The sequence below is a fragment of the Malus domestica genome, chromosome 13, assembly GCF_042453785.1.
Source record: "Malus domestica chromosome 13, GDT2T_hap1".
Taxonomy (NCBI): Eukaryota; Viridiplantae; Streptophyta; class Magnoliopsida; order Rosales; family Rosaceae; genus Malus; species Malus domestica.
This window is the reverse complement of record NC_091673.1, coordinates 6,557,597-6,579,786: the sequence shown is the minus strand read 5'-3', so window position 1 is coordinate 6,579,786 and position 22,190 is coordinate 6,557,597. Positions and strand designations below refer to the sequence as shown.

General features: G+C 39.9%; 3 protein-coding genes across 3 annotated transcripts; 1 reads left to right on the top strand and 2 right to left on the bottom strand.

Annotated features, from left to right (window-relative positions):
• Window positions 1–275: 275 nt before the first annotated feature.
• On the bottom strand, window positions 276–4,161 carry LOC103452014 (uncharacterized). The gene is made up of 8 exons (XM_008391486.4): window positions 2,877–4,161; window positions 2,653–2,747; window positions 2,400–2,503; window positions 2,164–2,264; window positions 1,714–1,817; window positions 1,098–1,535; window positions 874–1,005; window positions 276–776 (listed from the first exon to the last, which is right to left on the bottom strand). Exons 1-8 carry the CDS (start codon window positions 3,147–3,149, stop codon window positions 617–619), a joined length of 1,407 nt encoding a protein of 468 aa, XP_008389708.1. The 5' UTR covers window positions 3,150–4,161; the 3' UTR covers window positions 276–616.
• A 10,294-nt stretch (window positions 4,162–14,455) lies between these two features.
• LOC103452007 (large ribosomal subunit protein mL101 (rPPR4)) lies at window positions 14,456–17,129 on the top strand. Its single transcript, XM_008391479.4, has 2 exons — window positions 14,456–15,090; window positions 15,695–17,129. The coding sequence occupies exons 1-2, from the start codon at window positions 14,866–14,868 to the stop codon at window positions 16,937–16,939; spliced, it is 1,470 nt and encodes a 489-aa protein (XP_008389701.1). The 5' UTR covers window positions 14,456–14,865; the 3' UTR covers window positions 16,940–17,129.
• A 2,654-nt stretch (window positions 17,130–19,783) lies between these two features.
• LOC139190764 (eukaryotic translation initiation factor 2 subunit alpha homolog) lies at window positions 19,784–20,523 on the bottom strand. Its single transcript, XM_070811234.1, has one exon. The coding sequence runs from the start codon at window positions 20,495–20,497 to the stop codon at window positions 19,784–19,786; it is 714 nt and encodes a 237-aa protein (XP_070667335.1). The 5' UTR covers window positions 20,498–20,523.
• Window positions 20,524–22,190: the final 1,667 nt, after the last annotated feature.

Sequence of the window (22,190 nt, the reverse complement as noted above, 5' to 3'; positions counted from 1 at the left end):
CAATAACAACTCTCTTAGTTTTTTGTTCTTTGACTTGGGATAAATGCTAGTAGAGCTGTGAAGATAAAAAGTAGAGATCGAAGCTGATCGGCGCCTGTATTCAAGATTTATCTTGAGTTCTTGATTCTAGTAAAGGAGAAGGGTGATGAGACGACAGTCGAGACATGCTTGTAGCTCAAGTGATTATGAACATTTACTTTGTACCCGAGCTCTGTATCCCTCGTATAAATTGACAATTAATGCACATGTTCATATTTAGAAATGGAATCATGTACTGTTGAGAACTGAAAATGGAATTATAGGAGTGTAACTTGAATGCTACTGTTTGTTTCCAAATACATGCACTTTGGAAAGGCCAGAGAGGTCTGATGTACAAAGCTAAACCCTATAAATATCTCTCACTACACTACAACGAAAGCTACGCAAATTGTACCAGCAGTGGAGGGTGAGGGTAAAAATTCAAAAAATCGAAAGACAGGAGAACTAAACATCTACATGAGGTCAGAGAAGGGGAACAAAGGGGGGCTACTGCTGGTGCTAATTCAATAGCTTTCTTTGTTTTGAATTCTAGGTTCTAGTTTTGTAGTTTATTGTGTGAGAGTACTGGAATGCTGAACTAATGGTGTGTTTCGTTCGGTAAAGTCTGAGGAGTTTTTCTAAATACATGCTTTCTGCAGCGTTCGAAAATGCTGTCGTATATCAGATCAAACTGAACTCCGGCTCTCTCCCGATTCACAATGAAGAATATGTGATCGGCTTCCACAATCTTGTAGTACCTGCATTGTAATCAAATTCCAAATTTATTGTTTTGTTCAATGAGAAACAATGAAGAATAGGTAGTAGTGATGAGCAAATAAGTGTGTTTGTACTAACCAGATGCCCGGTTGCAAGGGATGACAATCTGATTCATCTTTTACAAACCGGCTTGGATGTTCAATTGGAAGAAGAGGGCGTGTCATGGAGATGGTATTCAAAGCGCCATCATTGTCCTGCCAATCCTCATCCCTGCACATGAATTATTCACACAACGATTGAGTCATCATGATGCAATTGAATTTGAGCATTCCATTACTATCGATATGTGCTTAAGAACACACCTGTAGCCTTTGTATGGGGGAGAGACATCTGGAGGGTGACGCCATTGGCTCATCTGCAACACTCTAATAAAAAGCAATGGATGAATTCCGAATATACTTGAAGGAACTGTGACACCCAACACCTTCTTGGTACGCTTAGTGGCATAGCTGAAGTAATATGTGTTGGGGAAGGAATGGAGATGGCTGTTAAGTCTTATGGAGCCTTGAAGTGTTAGGTCTGGGAGAATCCAATCACCAGAAGCGAACGGGCCTGAGTTTCCCAAGAGGCAATCAACAAGACCCCTCACACCCACTTTCTTCCATGTGAGGTTAAAGTGATCAAATCCGAAGTTGTAATAAGCCTTCAGCCAGGGAATGTCAAACCAATCGTAAATGATCACTCCTAGCCGGCATAACTGCAGCAGACAAATTGGTTTCAAAGTTTTTCCATCTTCTGGCCTGAGAAATACAGAAACCACAGCAAGAATTTTAGCACTAGAAAATCAAGTACAATTCGCATATGAAATAAATGTGTTATTATAAATATAAAACAACACTCATCCTCTTATATAAGCATTTGTATTCATCACACAAAGTTTTAAAGACAACAGAATAAGATGATGAAATGGAAACTCACTGAAATCCATCCAAGTAGGTTCTTGTTGTCCCATTGAATGCTCCTGACAATGATGTTAAGCTCAGTACCCAATTCTCATTCGTGTTCTCAAACCCCTTGAACGCCTGCAGACAAAATCAAACGTTTCAGTCAACAAAATGAAACATTCAGTAAAAAATGAAAGCAGGATTCTTCCTGCCATTCTCTTTTTACCTTAATTAAAGCTTGTCATACTTATTCTAAGGATTTGGAGTGTTGTTTAAGGCATGTTTACATAAAGAATGGTCATGGAAATTTTGGGTAGGGGTTAGCTTATCACGTCATCTGTAGGGCACCTCTCACAAAAGCATGAGACATTTTGGTCCTGCCTGACCCCCTTGTTGGTCTCAGCTTGTGTGAGAGCTACCCTCCTACCGAAGTTTCTCTCACTCAGAAGAACTAGTCTGAAACAAATTCATAGTCTTGACTTACCTTATCAGCAAGCATTTGCTGCAGCACACGGACAACCTGTGCTCCGGCTGAATGGCCGACAAAGTGAATAGGGTGATCCTCATCCCATTCAGGGTAGTGCCCTGCATATCCCAATCACACATTAGCAATGACACACTTGCTATAAGGCCTAACAAAGCACATACTTTTGTGGTTTTAGAATCCTAAAAGCACTTTCACAGAATGACAAAATAATATGAACACAAAGAAATGCTAACCTTGTTCGTAAATTCGACCGAATTGTGAGTGCCCACAAGCCTTGCTGTGTTCTTCACCATAATCGACTCGCCCACCCTTCAAATAGTAGAACAATTCACGAGCCCTGAAACCCCAAAACCCCCATTAAACCTTGTTAGCTCCAAAAGGTACAATACAAAAACAGCTATTGGGGATCGAGGTCCTGAGTTCGATTCTCCCCAACCAATATCACTTGTATCGAAAAAAATTTTTGAGGCTCCAAACAGCACGAACCTATCATAAATGCTCGTAAGAGATCCCAAATCAGGCACCAGAACCCTGTCATCCTTCTTCTCCGCCCCGGCGAAATACGATAAACTTCCCAATCTCTGCAAAACAGAAGAAATCCAAAATACCCAGTTACAAAAACCTGAACAAAAAACAATTTAAAACCTCAAAATGCTCCATTTGCAGAGCGAATCGGAACCCATTCGGAACAAAAATCAATACAAACGTACCCCTTTGCCAAAACCAAATATCCCATGAACCAAAACAATAGGTGGCAGGCTGCCATTGGCCGACAGGTCTCTCTGTGCCACCTCATCCTTCACCTGAATGCTCACGTTCGGCTTCGAGAGCAAATCGTTCAGCGCCTGCGACAGATCACCGGCCACGGCGGTGCTAAAGATATAGAACCCGTACAGCATGTGAAACAAGCTGCTCACAAAAAGCTCCGAAAATTGCAGCGCCGCAATCCATAGTCTTATCATTTTCTCCAAACTCGTCAGCATTTACAATTACAGAGCCTTCTTCTTCAAGAAACTCAGAGAACACAAAACCCAGAAGGCTCCTCGTTGCAGAAAACGAAAAGGCTCGAGCTTTTTTTATATAAGCATGAAACTTGAAGCCCCCCTCTATGAAATTTCGATAGAACGGGGAAAAATCCGAGAATCCAAAGTCTCTGAAACTCCGCGGGTCTTTGTTTTCTTTGTCAAAACAAGAGGGAGAAAATCAAGGGGGCAAAAAAATAAAAAATAAAAAAAAGGGAAAAGGATTAATCTTTGAATGCTCTGAGAAATTGAAAAAAATGGGAGTTGGAATTTGCAACCACAATTCCCTCGTTTCCCAACTATCCGAAGGGTTCGCTGTTAATTCCTTCTTTTGTCGTTTGAGTTGAAGGCAGAGAGGAGAGAGGAGAGAGGGAGAGGGAGAAGAGAGAGAGAGTCGGTGTGGACGGGTGCAACGTGTCCCCTCGAGAAAACCGCTCTAAGAAATTATGATATTTTCCGCAGGTGCGTCCCGCTGAGTTGACAGCAACGTTGATTAAGCTAATTAAAACGATTAAATAAACAGTAATAATCTAATTAATATTCTAGGGATTTTTTTTTTTGGAGGAAATATTCTGGGGATTTTGGATACGGATTTTTGTTTGTGTTATTTGTGGATGAGGAAAACCAACAAAATTCTAGGCGTTTCTACAGAGGTCCAACTGTCTGGCTCCCGTGAATTGAATTTGGAAGATGTTTGGAGATTTGGAGATCTGGAGATATTTGAGTCACCTTGAAATTAAACGACTTTGAAAGGTGCCCTAACCCTCAACGGCCAACTAAAACCGGTCCTTGAATTTAGTACCTAACAAGAAAAACCCATACTTCCAACTCACGCGCTTTCAACGAAAGGCGGAGATTGATCAAACAAAGAAAGTAAGGCGGAGACGAGAGCAACAACTTATATGGAACGTTTCGGTTCTAATGGTACATTGTTGTGTGGTAAATTTATACAAAAATTATACGTTATTAAATTAGGATGTCACATGACTGAGAACGGATTTTATGTAAGTTATTTTCTTACGTGTGACATGAGAAATTAACGTTCTTTTCATGAAAAACTTGTTGCATTGAGTTTTGGTGGCGGTGAACTGGTGGTCTTTATGATTTTGAAAGGGACAGCTCTAGGTTATGGGCATTTTGGCGCAACGTGTAAGATTAGATTGACTAACAAGAGCTTTATGGTCTGATCCAGTGCATGCAAGGCAGTGTATAAAATATTGGTATATACAAATTTGTTGAAATATCGATGGATATATTAGTGTCGGTATCGATTGGTTTCAATGAAAATGATAGAAATTAAAAATGAAACTTTAGGTAATATCGAACATTAGTTTAGACCAAATATAAAAGTTTTTTTCCGATATTTAACCTATATGTAAGAAATATCGACGAATCTATCAATTTTAACCGAAATAAAAGAATTTTTTCGACATGGGATGGATTTTAGATTTCACACTCTTTCCATATTTTTCTCTGATTTTTTTGAATATTTTCACATAATATTAACTGTTTCAAAGAAATTTCAAACACAAGTGCAAGCACACATCTGCTAGCTACCAACTGTTGTCAACCTCTCATGGTATGGGACGGTCGGTTGGTCTTAACTTCTTACACACTGACCAAGTTTGACCTCACTTTGCTAGCTAGTCTTCAACAGAAAATACTTTAACCAATGATGATGCTATACTCTGTGTTAATTGTTGAACAGATACTGCACTGTATGAAGTACAAGTCAAAACTTATACATGCAAGGAATTTCTTAGTACACACGAGCTTAAGGTTAATTAGGACCAACGAGAGGAACGTCGAATTCAGAATTTTATCGTAACAGGACATGATAAGATGATCCTACCGAAGAAGTTATTTCATCAAACGCATTGCTTCCCCTTCTTTGAAAAAGAACTCAAAGGGGGGATCAAGGTGTTATTTGACCTTTTCTTTTCACAACAACGATATGGTATTATATTGATAATAGATCAAAAGTGATAGCGGATTACATAGCACAGGAAAATTCCTAAAAGGCCTAAGAGCTACTGTCTGGCAACAAAACATCATGGATAATATCGAGGGATCCTCAAACCAAGCACACTCGCATGGGGAGGATAAGGCATGGCGAGCAAGGCGGTGAGCAGCTTCATTTGCTTGGTGACGCACATGGAAAGCAGTAGCTCCAGTGATCCCTAGCAGCAAAGCCTTGGAATCTTCCACAATGTGCCCAATGGCGTACACATCCATGGAATTCCTTTGAAGTGTTGTAATCACTCTCAAGGATTAAATTGTGTAAACCTATGCATATCCAAAAGCAGACCTTCACAAGCCGCGAGGGCTTCACCATGAAGAGACAAGGAGAGTGTTGGTATATGGTCCAGCCCATGATCAATGTTCTAGATTATTCTAGTAAGCAAGAGATGAGGCTGGAGCTTGCTAGACAATTCTAGCATGTTATTAAGTTGATGGAAGAAGCTAGAGAGTACTAGCTTCCTTGGTTGCAAATGGAAAGATCTAGAAGCTACAAGTATGTGGCTAGTCTAGATTTTTCTATACTAGAGGTTTGAAGAAGGAACTAGAAACTAGTAGAATGCCAAGCCCTCACCTATAAATATGGGTGTGATGTAACCAATTGAGAACCAAGAGTGAGTAGCAAAGGATCAAGTCCAAAGCTAGAGTTCCACTCCAAGAGTGAGAGTGAGAGTGTTCCACTACACATTGTGTGAGTGAAGTTTAGAGTGATAGAAAGTGTGTGTCCTACTTTCTTGTATCCATCAAGCCTTGTCTTTGGCTTGGTAAGACTACTCTTGTTGTATTCATCTTTTTCATATAGTGAAGATTGATCCTTGTTTGGTGGACGTAGGCATAAATTGCCGAACCACATAAATTTTTGGTGTCCATTTTCTACTTTACTTTGTGCATTCTCTATCTTGTAGTACCGACATTCCTAACAAGTGGTATCAGAGCCCGGTTGGCTCGTACTACGAGATGGAAGGAAGTGGCACTATGATCAAACTCACCAACTCCAATTGGGTAACATGGAAGCCAAGGATGGAGGACATTCTCTATTGCAAGGATTTGCATGAGCCAATTGAAGGAGATGCCGCTAAGCCCGAGAGCATGTCCGATGCCGAGTGGAAGAAGATGAATCGCAAGGCTATTGGCACAATTAGACAATGGGTGGATGATAGTGTTTTTCACCATGTGTCTAATGAAACCAATGCTCGCGAGTTTTGGACGAAGCTTGAGTCCTTGTTCGAGAAGAAGACCCCAGCCAAGAAAGCCTTCTTGATCAAAGAGCTCATCAATGTGAAGTACAAGGATGGTTTAAGTGTAGCAGAACACTTGAACAATTTCCAGAATATCATCAACCAGTTGGCTACTATGAAAATGACGATCGAGGACGAGCTACAAGCGCTCTTGTTACTTGGATCCTTGCCAGACAGTTGGGAGACCTTTGTGGTGAGTATAAGTAACTCTGCTTCTAATGGTGTTCTTACTCTTGATAATGTTAAAAATAGCATGCTCAATGAAGAAACAAGGAGAAAGACTTCTGGCACAGATAGCAGCCAAGTATTTGTCACAGAGAACCGCGGAAGAAGCAAGAGTAGAGGGCCTAGAAGTCATGGCAGGAGTCCTAGCCGATCCAAGTCAAGGTTCAGGGGTGCATGCCACCATTGTGGCAAAGAAGGCCATATGAAGAAAAATTGTCGAGTTTGGAAGAGAGAGCAAAGGGAAGGAAACAATCAGAAGAAAGATGATACTGGCAATACCACCGCTGTCATATGTGGTGATGTACCAGAAATATTGTCTGTTGGTGAATGTCTGCATATGGGCAACTCTGACAGAGACATTGAATGGATCTTTGAAAATGGAGCTTCCTTCCATGCTACGTCCAAACGGGAGTTCTTCAGTACATACAAAGAAGGTGACTTTGGCATAGTGAAGATGGGGAATGAAAGCTATTCCAAAATTCTTGGAATTGGTGATATCTGCTTAAGAACTAATCTCGGCTGCCAATTGATGTTGAAAGATGTGAGACATATTCCTGATATACGTCTCAATCTGATATCCATCGGTACCCTTGATCGACAAGGATATTATCACCATATTGGCGAAGGAAAATTGAAGCTTACTAAAGGCTTAATGGTGGTAGCAAGAGCACGACTTTGTTGTACGTTGTACCGGTCAAATGCCAAGGTTTTGAAAGGTGAGTTGAATGCTGTGGAAGACTCATCTCTAGACTTGTGGCATAAGAGGCTAGGCCACATGAGCGAGAAAGGCCTACAAGTTTTGGCAAAGAAGTCTCATATTCCCTTTGCCAAAGGTACGTCGTTAAACTCTTGTGAGCATTGTTTATTCGGAAAACAAAGAAAAGTTAGTTTTTCTGTTCCATCTACAAAGAAAGGAAACTTGTTAGATCTTGTTTATTCAGATGTGTGTGGTCCCATGGAAGTCGAGTCACTTGGAAGAAATAAATATTTTGTTACTTATATTGATGATGCTTCACGAAGGGTGTGGGTGTATTTGTTGAAATCCAAAGACCAGGTGTTTCAGACATTCCAGGAGTTCCATGCCATGGTGGAGAGGGAAACTGGGAAACCTCTCAAGTGCCTTCGTAGCGACAACGGCGGCGAGTACACATCTCACCAGTTTAGAGAGTATTGTGTAAAACATGGCATACGTCATGAGAAGACAGTTCCTGGAACTCCACAACATAACGGTGTTGCTGAAAGAATGAACCGAACCATCATGGAGAAAGTCAGGTGTATGTTGAGGACTGCAAAGTTATCTAAGCAGTTCTGGGGTGAAGCTGTAAGGACAGCCTGCTATTTGATCAACCGATCTCCATCAGTACCATTAGGTCTTGATGTTCCAGAGAGAGTATGGACTGGTAATGATGTGTCTTACTCTCATCTGAAGGTGTTTGGTTGCAAAGCTTTTGTGCATGTGCCCAAAGAGCAGAGATCGAAGTTAGACTACAAAGCTACACCGTGCATCTTTCTTGGTTATGGCGGTGAAGATTTTGGTTACAGATTATGGGACCCATACCAGAAGAAGTTTATCCGAAGTAGAGACGTGGTCTTTTATGAAGATCAAACAATTGGGGATTCGGATAAAGAGGCACAACCAGATGGCGCAGTCAGAGGAGTTGATCCATTAGCTTCAGATGAAGAAAGTCACGATGACATCCCTGAAGCAACTGCCAATGAAGTGCCTGCAGAATCAGATAATGCTGATCAAGAGGAGCCTGATCAAGATGTGCCAGACCATGAGATTGCTGATCAGGGGGAGCCTAGTCAAGAAGAGCAGATTCAAGGAGAATCCAATCAGGGGGAGCCTCTAGCCCCGCAAGAGAATGAAGATCAGGTCAGAAGATCCAGCAGAAGTCGAAGACCGTCTACCAAGTATTCTTCATCAGAGTATATCATGTTGACTAATTATGGAGAGCCCGAAACTTATGAGGAGGCCAGAGCTCATAACGACAGTGATAAATGGATGAAGGCAATGGAGTCAGAGATGGATTCCTTATTAAAGAATAATACCTATAAGCTGGTGGAGCTTCTAAAGGGCAGAAAAGCATTGAAAAACAAGTGGGTGTTCAAATTGAAAAATGACGACAACATGACAAGGTACAAGGCTCGTTTGGTTGTCAAAGGTTTTGGTCAAAAGAAAGGAGTTGACTTTGATGAGATTTTCTCACCGGTGGTGAAGATGACTTCCATTCGAGTTATCCTTGGTATGGCAGCAAGCATGGATCTTGAGCTCGAGCAGTTAGACGTTAAAACTGCATTTCTCCACGGTAACTTAGAAGAGGAGATATATATGGAGCAACCCAAAGGCTTTGAAGTCAAGGGTAAAGAAACTTTGGTGTGCAAGCTCAAGAAAAGCTTATATGGTCTTAAGCAGGCTCCGAGACAGTGGAATAAGAAGTTCAACTCATTCATGGTGAGTAATGGGTACAAGAGAACTCATGCTGACTCTTGTGTCTATATCAAACAATTTTCTGGAGGTAAATTCATCATTTTGTTGCTTTATGTTGATGACATGTTGATTGTCGGTCAAGATGCTTTTATGATTAAAAAGCTCAAAGAAGAGTTATCTAAGTCCTTTAACATGAAGGACTTAGGGCCAGCCAAGCAGATTTTGGGCATGGAGATAATTCGTGACAGAAAATCCAAGAAGTTTTGGCTGTCACAAGAAAAATATGTTGAACGGGTGCTTGAAAGGTTCAACATGAAAGCAGCCAAATCGGTAAGCTCACCTTTAGCCAATCATATCAAGTTGAGCAAAGAGTCGTGTCCAAAAACATATGAAGAAAAGGAGAAAATGGCAGTTGTTCCCTACTCTTCAGCAGTAGGAAGTATCATGTATGCAATGGTGTGCACACGGCCAGATATTGCTCATGCAGTAGGTGTGGTGCGCAGGTTTCTCTCTAATCCAGGGAAAGACCATTGGGAAGCTGTTAAGTGGATTCTCAGATATTTGAAGGGGACTTCTAAGATGTGCTTGTGCTTTGGCGGTTCCAAACCAATCTTGGAAGGATTTACAGATGCTGACATGGGAGGTGACCTGGATGGCAGAAAATCTACGTCTGGGTACTTGTTTACTTTTGCAGGGGGAGCCGTGTCTTGGCAATCCAAGTTGCAAAAGTGTGTTGCTTTGTCTACAACCGAGGCTGAATACATAGCCGCTACAGAAGCATGCAAGGAGTTGTTGTGGCTGAAGCGGTTTCTCCAAGAGTTGGGTTTGAAGCAAAGTGATTATGGCGTTTATTGTGATAGTCAGAGTGCTCTGGATTTGAGCAAGAACACTACATATCATTCACGCACTAAGCACATTGATATTCGTTATCACTGGATTAGAGACGCTATCGAGAACAAGTTGCTACAGCTGAAGAAGATTCATACCGATAATAATTCTTCAGACATGTTGACAAAGGTAGTCACAAAATCAAAGTTGGAATTTTGCATTAAGGCTGCTGGGATGAACTCCAGGTAACTTGGAGTCATGATCGGAATTCCTCCCTCATGGACTGGAGGGGGAGATTGTTGGTATATGGTCCAGCCCATGATCAATGTTCTAGATTATTCTAGTAAGCAAGAGATGAGGCTGGAGCTTGCTAGACAATTCTAGCATGTTATTAAGTTGATGGAAGAAGCTAGAGAGTACTAGCTTCCTTGGTTGCAAATGGAAAGATCTAGAAGCTACAAGTATGTGGCTAGTCTAGATTTTTCTATACTAGAGGTTTGAAGAAGGAACTAGAAACTAGTAGAATGCCAAGCCCTCACCTATAAATATGGGTGTGATGTAACCAATTGAGAACCAAGAGTGAGTAGCAAAGGATCAAGTCCAAAGCTAGAGTTCCACTCCAAGAGTGAGAGTGAGAGTGTTCCACTACACATTGTGTGAGTGAAGTTTAGAGTGATAGAAAGTGTGTGTCCTACTTTCTTGTATCCATCAAGCCTTGTCTTTGGCTTGGTAAGACTACTCTTGTTGTATTCATCTTTTTCATATAGTGAAGATTGATCCTTGTTTGGTGGACGTAGGCATAAATTGCCGAACCACATAAATTTTTGGTGTCCATTTTCTACTTTACTTTGTGCATTCTCTATCTTGTAGTACCGACATTCCTAACAGAGAGAAACTCAAACACCTAGGGCTGTGAATTGAGTGTTAGGTTCTTTTTGGGGGAAAAGATGAACCTTGTGCATTTGTTAGTTTGCTTTAGTTGTTTTAGTACCGCTATGTTCTCTCGGTTTTATAAGAAATTTTGTCAAACATCTTATTCTGATAACACTCATGCTCAATAAGAACATAAAAAATGATAATTAGGGGGAGGCAATTGTGTTCATGGCGTCCTAACGTGGATTTTCCTTAATAATTAGAGTGATTAGGATTAGTTTGGTACGAACTTGATGCCCAAAATTAGGGTTAGTGAACTAAACATACAGGAGTGATATGGGTCGATATTCACGTAACAATAATTGGGAAGGGAAAGTATCCCGCACGTCTTGCAATACGTGGTGGCCTGGTCGGGTTTGGTTTGGTGGCGTTGGTGTTCTTGCACGGAATTGGATCCCATCCGGATGCGGAAATCTTAAGGATTCTCATATCTTAGTCATTCATTATCTCTCGTTTAGTTAGAAATCATTTGATTTTTATTATTTAAAATTAAAAATAAATAGTATCTAATAAAAATGACTATACGATATAAAATGAAAGATTAAGATGTGAAGATTCTTAAGATCCCAATGAATCGGAAAGAATCATTTTCCATGTTGCACGTGCAAATTGATTGCTGGCAGTGAATGGATAAAATAAACAAACCCTAAATCAAATAAAAAAGAAAAAAAAGACAAACAAGTTGGCCCGCCTTCCAACTGGAAGCTGCCAGATGGAGAAATCTCAGCCTCACATAATAATATTCGTGAGCGGTGATCCATCCTGCGCTGTTGTTTGCTGTGCAAAGGGGAATCGTTGCATGATTTGAGATATTTTGATAATTTATAAGCCACCAAAGTTGCTTACCTTAATTTTGCATCCTGCTGTGACTCTAATTTGGTTTGTTTATCGACTAATTGTTTGTTGGTATCCTTTCCTCACATGCAATGCCATTAATCAATAATTTGAATAAATATTTTCTTTTTGTCACATTTGGATAGGTCACAAGGACAACAAACTTGTAAATAGTTGTTACAACTTATTTAAACTCGCTAAAGAGTCGAACTAAAAATCTAAAAACTAGCCATAAGACCAAGGTCATCCCAATAGAGAGGGCTAGGGGTTCAAAAACTATAAAATAGCTTGATTTGCCTAAAAATTTATCTTCAATTGATAATTAGCTATAATTTTATCAAGTTCACCAGATATTATTTGGCTAAAGGGGGCATGCTTGTCCAAATGTAGCCACTCTTGGCCCCTTTTTGTGCCCAGCTTTTTAGTTGCAATAACTGATTTATGTTCAACGATTAGATTTAAAAACATTCAACGTTAGTTTAACAAGATTAACCAATAAATTTAAAGTATAAACTTAAAACTAATAAATTATTGAGGGGTTATGTTTAGCCATTTCAGTTGGAAATGATATATAAGTATGACTTGACATTGTTGATTTAAAAATAATTTTTTGCAGGACTATAATTCTGAAAGGGTTATGTTTAACCTTTTCGGTTAGAGATGACCTAAGAGCTCAATTGCTTCTATGAGGAGCTGCCACCATATTTAGAGCAAGTCCACCCCTAAGGACTTTGTGCCAGCACCCAGCGCATTTATCCACTCAAGTGAACAGTAATAGACCCTAGTGAACAGTAACAGACCAAAGCATCTCCACCCCTAAAAAAATGCGCTGGCACCCAGCGCATTTATTTGGTATGTTTTTTTTTTTTAAGTTTATTTCGGATATGATTTTTAACCAATTTTGGATAAAATTTCAAATAAACTTAAAAAAAAACACACTGAAATAAAATTACATACTCATCAAATAAACTTAAAAAAAAACACACTAAAATAAAATTACATAAACTCATTAAATAAACTATAGAAAGAAAAAAATAATTTTTTTTTAAATTTTCTGTATTTTTTAATAAATTTTCTGTATTTTTTAATAAATTTTAATTAAGTTAATTAATCTGGACCGTTGATCTTTGATCGAACGGTCCAGTTTAAAAGTAAAATTTAAATTTTTTTTATTGTTGGAAATCCAACGGTCTAGAAAAACTAGCCGTTGGAAATCCAACGGCTATCGTGAAGCCACGTCGCTGAGCCCAAGTGGGCTGACACCTTTTCAGGTTTCCCTGAAACCCACTCGCGCCTTGCGCGCTTGTGTTGCACGCGCCTGAGAAACAGGCCGGCTTCTGGGTCAGTCCAAAATGTGCTGGGCTGTTGCCTGGCATGGGCTGGGTGCCAGGCAATGTAACGGGCTGGAGCAAAAAAACAGGGGGCTGGCCTATTTTTTTGGCTGGGTGCTGGGGAGTTGGTTTTGGGGTGGATTTGCTCTTAACAACGGGATACACACTGCCATCAAAATAGAGAACATCACAACCAAATAGAATGATAGAAAACCCTACTGATTGTAAAATTAACGGTAAAGGTTTATCGTTGAGAGTTGCAATACAAATAAAGGAAAACAATTTTTAAACACCATTTTTCTCATTTTTTACATTCATATTTAAAACCATCTTATGATTCTCCTTTGCTTTATCAGATCCAAAATGTCGAGTATTGACTATTTAAAATTGATGTCGAGTGAATCATATTCATACGTAAGTGGTCCCGTATTGGCTATTTGTTAGGCAAGAACACTTGAATTCGACTTAAATTATTTGGGAGTTTTAACAAAATATTTTTAGTACTGTTTATTTTTAACGAAAAATCACATTTATACCTTTATCTGATATTATTTACTATACATTTAAAAATAACTTTTCATTAAAAGGGAAATTTTTTGGACTTTTCATTAATTTTCCTAAATTATTTATGGTAACCTATATTGAGAAGAAACTAATATAAACTGTTAAAACAAAATTGTGAAAATGCTGTAGTTGGCTGTTTGCCTCGAGTTAGGCTTCTTTGTAAACTTTGGCATCTTTATCCGGATAACACAATATTTTGTTCATCAAAAAATAAAAAATTGTGAAAATGCCAGAAAAAAGAAAGAATAATTGATACTCCCCGACAGGAATGCAACAAAGACACGACGTTTGTACTTTATATGATACGTGGACCACGTTAGAGTCCAGCACCAATTCAGAAAAGTCGAGAGGCAAAGGCCAAAAAAATTTGGTCAGAAGAATCAACTTTATCCTGGAAACTTCTAGTGCATCATTTACCACATTAATCACGTGACGTAATTGATGATTAAAAACTGCTAATCCAATTTTCAGTCGTCGCTCTAGAAGTGGAGATAGATTGATAAAGTAGGCCCAACGCCATTTCACCCTGGCCCAAATTAAAATTTCGTGTCCGGAACTAAACACTCCCTCCTAATTAAAAAAATGAAAACTAACGAAAAATCTAAAAAAACTTTTCTTTTAACGAAAAATTATTTTTAAAAGTATAATGAATAGTATCAGTTAAAGGTAAAAATGTGGTTTTTCGTTAAAAGTAAACAGTACCGGGAGTGTTAAAACTCCCAATTAAAAACTGATAATAGAGTGTAGTGATTTTCAGGTTCTTGTTTTTTCTTTTCTATTATCCTTTCATTGTTTTCGTCTCTTGATTCCCTTTAATTTTTCAACCTAAAGGTTGAAATAAAAGTACAGTATTAAAAAATGTGTGTGAAAAATTATTTCCCTTTCAAGAGCATCATCGTTCGGGAGTGAAGATTACAAAATTAGTAATGTTATTTAGATAAATAAAAATAACATCCTAATAGATAGGGTGTTAGATTTCTACTTATACGTCATGTTCCGAAACTCCACCCCCCTAAATTATTGTGATAGTTTGAATTCTCCCACTCTTCCCTTAATAATGATAAAATCATTTTTTTTAAGTTCCAGTTCAATCTCTGTGGCCCAAAATTGCCCATCATTATGTCAACTTTGATTGGGCTTTATGTTACATAGCAGGAAGGCCCAAACTACATTTTTCGGCACAATACTTCACTCCGCCATTCGTTTTCATTTTCAGCAAAACCCCTCTCGATGACGCTCCTCCTTTCTCGCAAAACCCTAATCTCAGAGATCTAATGGCGCTGCAACAGTTCGGGCGCACGAAGAGCGTGACGAAGCGGTCGAGCAAGTACTTGGAGGAGGCTCTGTACCTGAGGCTGTTCAAGGACGGCGGCTCGGAGGTGAGCGTTCGACAGCAGCTCAATGAAGTTCTCAAGAGCCGCAAGCGAGTTTACAAATGGGAGGTCGGCGACACCCTCAAGAAGCTTCGCGAACGCAAGCTATACTACCCTGCCCTCAAGGTCCGAAACCCTAAATCATTAAATTTGTATTAGTTACCGATTTTCTGCATATTTTTTACACAAAAAGTTGCTCAATTTATGATCTCGAAGAGTAGTTTTTATGGCTACTTGATTTGTTGAATTTATGCCGAGCCTAGAAGTAGGATTTGATGGATTATTTTTTTAATGTGTATGATTTGGAAACTTAGTAAAATGGTTGGAAGTGTTTATGGTAAATTTGATGATTTTGTTCGAGAATTTTACACATCTTTTTTGTATTCAGAGGTTAGAATGTATGAATGTTTGTCGAATCGCCAATGTGAACGTACACTTATCTGTATTTACATGGATTTTGGCTATTCTTTGTATGTTTTTCTTTGGGGTGAATTATTCTCGATCGATGCCAGTTTGAATTGATTCATTAGAAAATATCCAACTCCAGATCAGTACCCCTTGTTGATTTATACCACATTTCTTATAGTCTCCTTTTCGAAAGATATTAGATTAGATAAAGCTTGATCCTTGAACATTTTTCTTTGTTTCTAGTTTATGTTTCCATGTTCTCCCTTTTCTAATTTGAACCGCAAGGCAAGGCGTGTAGATGCTAAGCTGTTTTACATTACAGCTATCGGAAGCTATGGATAGAAGAGGAATGAACAAGACAGTCAGTGATCAGGCAATGCATCTTGATCTTGTTGCTAAAGCCCGAGGTATTCCTGCTGCGGAAAATTATTTCATTGATCTTCCTGAATCAGCAAAGACCCATCTCTGTTATGGTGCCCTGCTCAACTGTTACTGTAAGGAATGGATGACTGAAAAAGCCGAAGCCCTCATAGAAAAGATGAAGGCTCTTAACCTTCCATTAACCTCCATGCCTTATAACAGCCTTATGACCCTTTACTCAAAAACTGGAAAGCCGGATAAGATCCCAGCCATCATACAAGAAATGAAGGCCTGTAATGTCATGCTTGATTCCTATTCATACAATGTCTGGATGCGGGCACTTGCTTCTGTTAATGATATTTCTGGGGCTGAAAGGGTTATTGATGAGATGAAGAGGGATGGTCGAGTTGCCAGTGATTGGACCACGTATAGCAACTTAGCTTCAATTTTTGTTGAAGCCGGCATGTTTGAGAAGGCAGAAAATGCGCTCAAAGAATTGGAGAAGAAAAATTCGAGCCGAGATCTTTTTGCTTTCCAATTCCTCATTACATTGTATGGTAAAACAGGGAACCTACGTGAAGTTTATCGGGTATGGCGTTCCTTGAGGCTGGCTTTCCCCAAGACTGCAAATGTCAGTTATCTGAATATGATTCAGGTCTTGGTCAACTTGAATGATGTACCGGGTGCAGAGAAAACTTTCAGGGACTGGGAATGTCAGTGCTCAACATATGATATTCGGGTAGCAAATGTGTTGATTGGAGCTTATGCTGAACAGGGTATGCTAGAGAAGGCGAAGGAGCTCAAGGAGGTGGCCCGCCGGAGAGGAGCCAAGCCTAATGCAACAAGCTGGGAGATCTTTCTGGATTATTATCTGAAGTCTGGAGAATATCAGTTGGCAGTTGATTGTGTTGCCAGTGCGATATCCATTGGTAGAGGGGATGGTAAGAAGTGGAGTCCATCAAATAAGATTGTCAAAACCTTGATGGAGCATTTCGAGCAAGAGAAGGATGTTGATGGCGCAGAAGGTTTTCTTGAGATTCTGAAGAAGTCCGTAGAATCCTTAGGGGTTGATGTGTTTGAATCATTGATCAGAACTTATGCTGCTGCTGGAAGGACGAGTCCTGCTATGCGTGCTCGTTTGAAAATGGAGAAATTGGAGGTGAGTGAAGCCAGTAAAAAGTTGCTCGAGGCCGTATGTGTGGAATGAGATTTGTTTATCTTCACATTTGTATTTACTTCAGATTTTCAATTTCGAGGAAACGAGTTTCGCTGGTCTTGCTTGGGGGTTTTTGTTCTGATAATAAAACGTTCCTTTCTGCACCATAACAAGCAATCAAAGGATCATTGTTGTAATCTTGATACCGAGTTCAATTCTTGATTTAGTATGCTTTTCACCAGTTGAGATTATTAAGTAGAACCATGTTCCACCTAAGAAACCCAACTCTTAGTCTGGGGTTTTGGGCCCCATCCTTGATCACCAAATTAGTAACACTCCTAAATTCGAACCCTTGTGAAATCAGGAGAAAAACTTAAGTGGAGACACATCATTGACTAATACATCTGTATGGTGTCTTTGATACTAATGTGTAATTTTTTGTATTTAGTCTTGCTCGAACTCATGGTAGTCACATGTTACGTGAGAAGTGCTAATACCGCAGCCCTACTGAAGTTTCGTTGCAATAGTTGATTGCTATGATGCCTTATCATTCTCTTGCAACCCCACCAATGTGTAATGGTGAGTTGCTGTTAGTCACCACTTGCATGAGAGTGTTGGATAGGATCATGGTCTAAAATATCGATATTATTGGCGATATTTTGCCGATAATATCATTTTTGTGAGAGGGCGATATTTTTACACTTATCCACTTAATTATCGTCAATATATTGCGATACTGTCGATAATATCGCGATATTTTAGGACTGGTGCGAATCGGAGAAGAACGTCGGAGCTTCTACAGTTCCGGCCGATTGTAAAAGAGCACCCTATGCTCCGATCTAGGTATCAAAATAAAACACAAGATGAGAGGAATATTTTTATTCCTTCCGTTTGCCGTGAAACGATCGGAGGTGTTCTAAAAGTTCCTCGACACTCACAACCTCACCGGAGCTGGGTGTGCTTTCCCTGGGTCGATCTCATTCTAAAACCTTGTTAAAAAAACGAAATAAAACTTAGTATATCTCAACCACACAACATCCAAGATGAATTGAGGTAACCCGGGGCTTACCTAACCGAAGAAGGATCAAGAGAACTCGCCGGAGAGTTCCTGGGTTCCACTGTCCTGGCTGCACTGAGAGAAAGGGAGAGAAAGACGAGGTTTAGATGGTGATAATGATGCCGTTGACGGAGTACTACGAAGGATGTGCGGTGACTGGGTGTGTGTGCGTGTTCGACGGGAAGATGAGAGAACACAGAGAGACTCAGGGAAGAAAAGGAAAAGGCAGAGAATGTGGGGGAAAGAAAGAGAAGAGAGAAAGAGAGATAGGCTTGGACTCGGGGAACAACAAACAAAGGTGGGCCCCGTGGCACACCTATTAAGTCTCAAAAACAATTTTAAAAGTAAAATAAACTCTGTTGATGCACAAAATCCGGAGGATCTTGGACCAACGTAAATCCGGCTGTGAATCACACAAACGCACAAGAACAAAAAGATGTATCGTGGTTCACCTTAATGTTTGGGCTACGTCTACATTGATGTTGATTATGTATGTATGTATGGATTACAATAGATCGGCAATGGAGCTCTCTATGGATGCAACCATTGCCCTTTTGCTCTCTGTTTGGCTGAGAGGGTATTGCCCTCTATATTGTTGTGAGGGTTGAGTGTGAGACTCACAGAAGGTGAGGCTGAATGTGAGTCCTCTCTTAGTGAAAGTGAGGCCCCCTTTTATAGAATAAGGGTTTCCTCCATTCTTACATAAATCATGGGCTTAGGGATGAGGCCCAAAGACGAGGCCCAATATATGGTACTAACAGGAGTCCCCCAACTCTTCAGTCAAGAGAGTCTTTTGGCTAGAGACTTCAAATCTAATCCATGTACGGGCCGAAATGGCTAGATGTCTTGAACCAGCACTCAACACAAGGCAATGCTCAACATAAAGCAATACTCGGCTAGAGGTATCACACGTTGCGAGACTGCTCGACTGGAGTCGATGCTCGTTGCGAGGCTGCTCGGCTAAAGGCTATGCTTGCGGCGAGGCGGTTGCTCGACTAGAGGCGATGCTCGTTGTGAGGCTGCTCGGCTAGAGGCGATGCTTGTTGCAAGGCGGCTCGGCTCGTGGTGTTCCTTACTGCAAGTATGTACTTTATGTCAACGTGCACTCAGTATGAGTTGATTCTCGACATGATTCGGATCTGCTTGTCGAGTTCGCATATTGGTTTCTTTTAATCAGCAACAATGTTGATCAGTGGATCTAGTTGCTCAATAATTCCTAACAATAAATGACAGTATAAATATGACCGTATAATGAATAAATCAAATTGACAAAGTTTGTCAAGGAAAAATATTGTACTATGTGCCTTCTATAAATAAATAATTTATTCAGTTGTGTGGTAAATCACATGTTGTATAAGTGACATAGTTTAATGGCAATCACAATACTCTAGGCTAATAAATATTGTATAAAAAGGTTTTACCTTACCACTTTAAATAATGAAGTCATGAATGATTAAAGATGCAATAATAAAATATTAATTAATTAAATAATTGTAAGGAAGATTGCAGACAAGCATTTGTAAAGCATATGCCCATTGTAAAGCAAATCAAACTGGGAACGTACTATATAGGTGTGATAGAAATGATGTGGCCTCATTATGCATATTGTAACGCATCCACCAACACAAAATAATAATAAACTATTAAATAAACAAATGATAATTTTAAACAAATCAGCCCAAAGATAAAGTGTTTATGTTTTTCCACGTTGGTGGTCAGCAGTTGCAGATTGTTGGTGCGCACTGCGCCTACTTGAGAGTTTTACTTTTTCCTTTCTCTTTATTTTTCTTTCTTTTGGCAGATGGCATACAATAATAATATAATTAATAATAAAAAACTTATCTTCTTTGTTGCATCCCAATCAGGTTGGGAAGATAACCACTGCAGATCCAGGCATCATTGCCGTGGGCATCCCTGCGCAACAATGTTGAATTGCAATCCACTAAGCACCCATGCTCATCGTCATTGTGCTTGGTGGTAACAATGACCTTATCGGTAACAAGGTATGCAGAGTAGAACCCAACACCGAATTGATCGATCATGCTAACATCAACACCAGCAGCCAAGGCTTTCATGAATTCCTTGGTGCCAGACCTAACTATGGTACCGAGGTTGTTCACCAAATCAGCTTTGGTCATCCCAATACCACTGTCGATAATGGTCAATGTGTTGCTGGCTTTGTCAGGGATGATATGGATGAAAAACTCTGGCTGACCATGGAGCTTGCTCTTGTTGTACCTCTCCTCGCATGCCTGAATATCCTCCTCAGAAACCCTCCGCTTACTCAAATCGATGTAGCCCTTCTCCTTGTCGACCTTGAGGACCATGACGGGCTCGATGCATCCGACCTTGATAAGGCTGCTGACACTCCGAATCCGGCGGCAGGAGAGCCCGAAGAAGATAATCGTGCCCTCGATGTTGTTGTACTCGAGGAAAGAGACGTAGGTACCCATGTCGGCGATGTTCTTCACCTGGATCATCACCGCCATGTCAACATCCGGGTACCGCGCTTCGTACATTCGGCACTCCAGGTTCGGCGTGTGGGAAGCCATACTTGCTGCTGCTTCCTGGTGGATTGAATCGCATAAGGTTAGCGTTTCTAAAGAGAGAAAGAAGAGAGAGAAAGAGCTCTGTGTCTGTATCTCTGGAAAAGCTTTGGGTTCTTGGGTTTCTGCAGATTCATAGTGGAGGTTGTGGTGAGGTTTCACGGTGGTGAGATGAAAAAAATAAAAGAGAAACTGACATAGATTTTCGTGTCGTTTACCACAAACGGTGCCAAATGTTGATGCACAAAATCCGAAAGATCTTGGACCAATGTAAATCCGGCCGTGAATCACACAAACGCACAAGAACACAAAGATGTATCGTGGTTCACCCCAATGTTTGGGCTACGTCCACACTGATGTTGATTATGTATGTATGTATGAATTACAATAGATCGGCAATGGAACTCTCTGTGGATGCAGCCCTTGCCCTTTTGCTCTTTGTTTGGCTGAGAGGGTATTGCCCTCTATATTGTTGTGAGGGTTGAGTGTGAAACTCTGTGAAGGTGAGACTGAATGTGAGTCCCCTTTTAGTGAAGGTGAGGCCCATTTTTATAGAATAAGGGTTTCCTCCCTTCTTACATAAATCATGGGTTTAGGGATGAGGGCCAAAGACGATGCCCAATATATGGTACTAACAAACTCAAACATAGTGAAAATACAATTTAAATTGGGGGTGGGTGTAACAATCTACCATGCAATGTATAAAGTGTAAAATATATAATGAATTAGTACAATTCATTATATATGCAATGTACAGAGTTCCTATGAGGTTCAAAATATTATACTAATTCATTATATATAAATGATTATGGTGTGTTTAAACTTCTTTCATTAAGTACTACATATTTTCTACACTCACAATGTTTGCCAACTCGCCATGTAATCAACTTAAATCAATTAAATCCATCATGCAATGCATTTCCTTCCAATTTTTTGTGATAAACTAATAGATAATTGACTAAATAAACATCTTGCAAAGTTTCAATAAAAATTTCCAAAGTTTTTCTTACAATTTCCGTGGTTTTTATTTAATTTTTATCGATATCGATAATATCCCGATATTTCCATCGAAATTTCCGTGTTTTTGAACTACTGATATTTCCGATATCATCGATATTTTAAACCTTACATAGGATCGCCTCATGTGCCAACTTACTCACACAAATGGGTGAGAGCTCTTGCATGTTTGTCTCAATGTTCTCACCTCTTGTGAGTAAATGCTGCATGAGACAATCATGCTTGATGAAAAATTCTCCTATGCAGACGGCTGCACACTCAAAAGAGAGTGCAACCCTCCTGCCAAACAAGTTGTGTATGTTATTTTCGTGTCGGTTTTTCTTCATACCGTTATTTTAATAAGTTGTGTCATGTCAAACCTGTAAATTTGACGGGTTCTTAACGGGTGATCTCTTGATTCATTGATGGTCGTGTCATTTCGTATCGGGTTAACCGGTCATGCAAGAAATTGGCGTGTCTAATGTCTAGATCTGGCAAGTTATATTTTATCGGATTCTTAACAAGTGACATGATAATGATCTGACTCGTTAACGGGTTAACATATTATTTTCATGGCATTTTCATGTTGGGTTACTAGGTCGCGCAAAGAATTATCAGGCCTTGCGCCCCACTCGGGCCACCATTGAGTGAGATGAAGAATTTCTCCACATGTACTGGTTAGTGAGAGCTCCATTAAGACGTA

Bases quoted from the DNA above. Each gene is read 5' to 3' on its own strand.
- LOC103452007 (XM_008391479.4), top strand. From the start codon at position 14,866: ATGGCGCTGCAACAGTTCGGGCGCACGAAGAGCGTGACGAAGCGGTCG. The intron at 15,091-15,694 runs GTCCGAAACCCT...TTTACATTACAG, and splicing joins TATACTACCCTGCCCTCAAG to CTATCGGAAGCTATGGATAG.
- LOC139190764 (XM_070811234.1), bottom strand. From the start codon at position 20,497: ATGGCTTCCCACACGCCGAACCTGGAGTGCCGAATGTACGAAGCGCGG.
- LOC103452014 (XM_008391486.4), bottom strand. From the start codon at position 3,149: ATGCTGACGAGTTTGGAGAAAATGATAAGACTATGGATTGCGGCGCTG. The intron at 2,504-2,652 runs GTTCGTGCTGTT...TTGGGGTTTCAG, and splicing joins CTTACGAGCATTTATGATAG to GGCTCGTGAATTGTTCTACT. The intron at 1,818-2,163 runs GTAAGTCAAGAC...TTTTGTCTGCAG, and splicing joins AGCAAATGCTTGCTGATAAG to GCGTTCAAGGGGTTTGAGAA.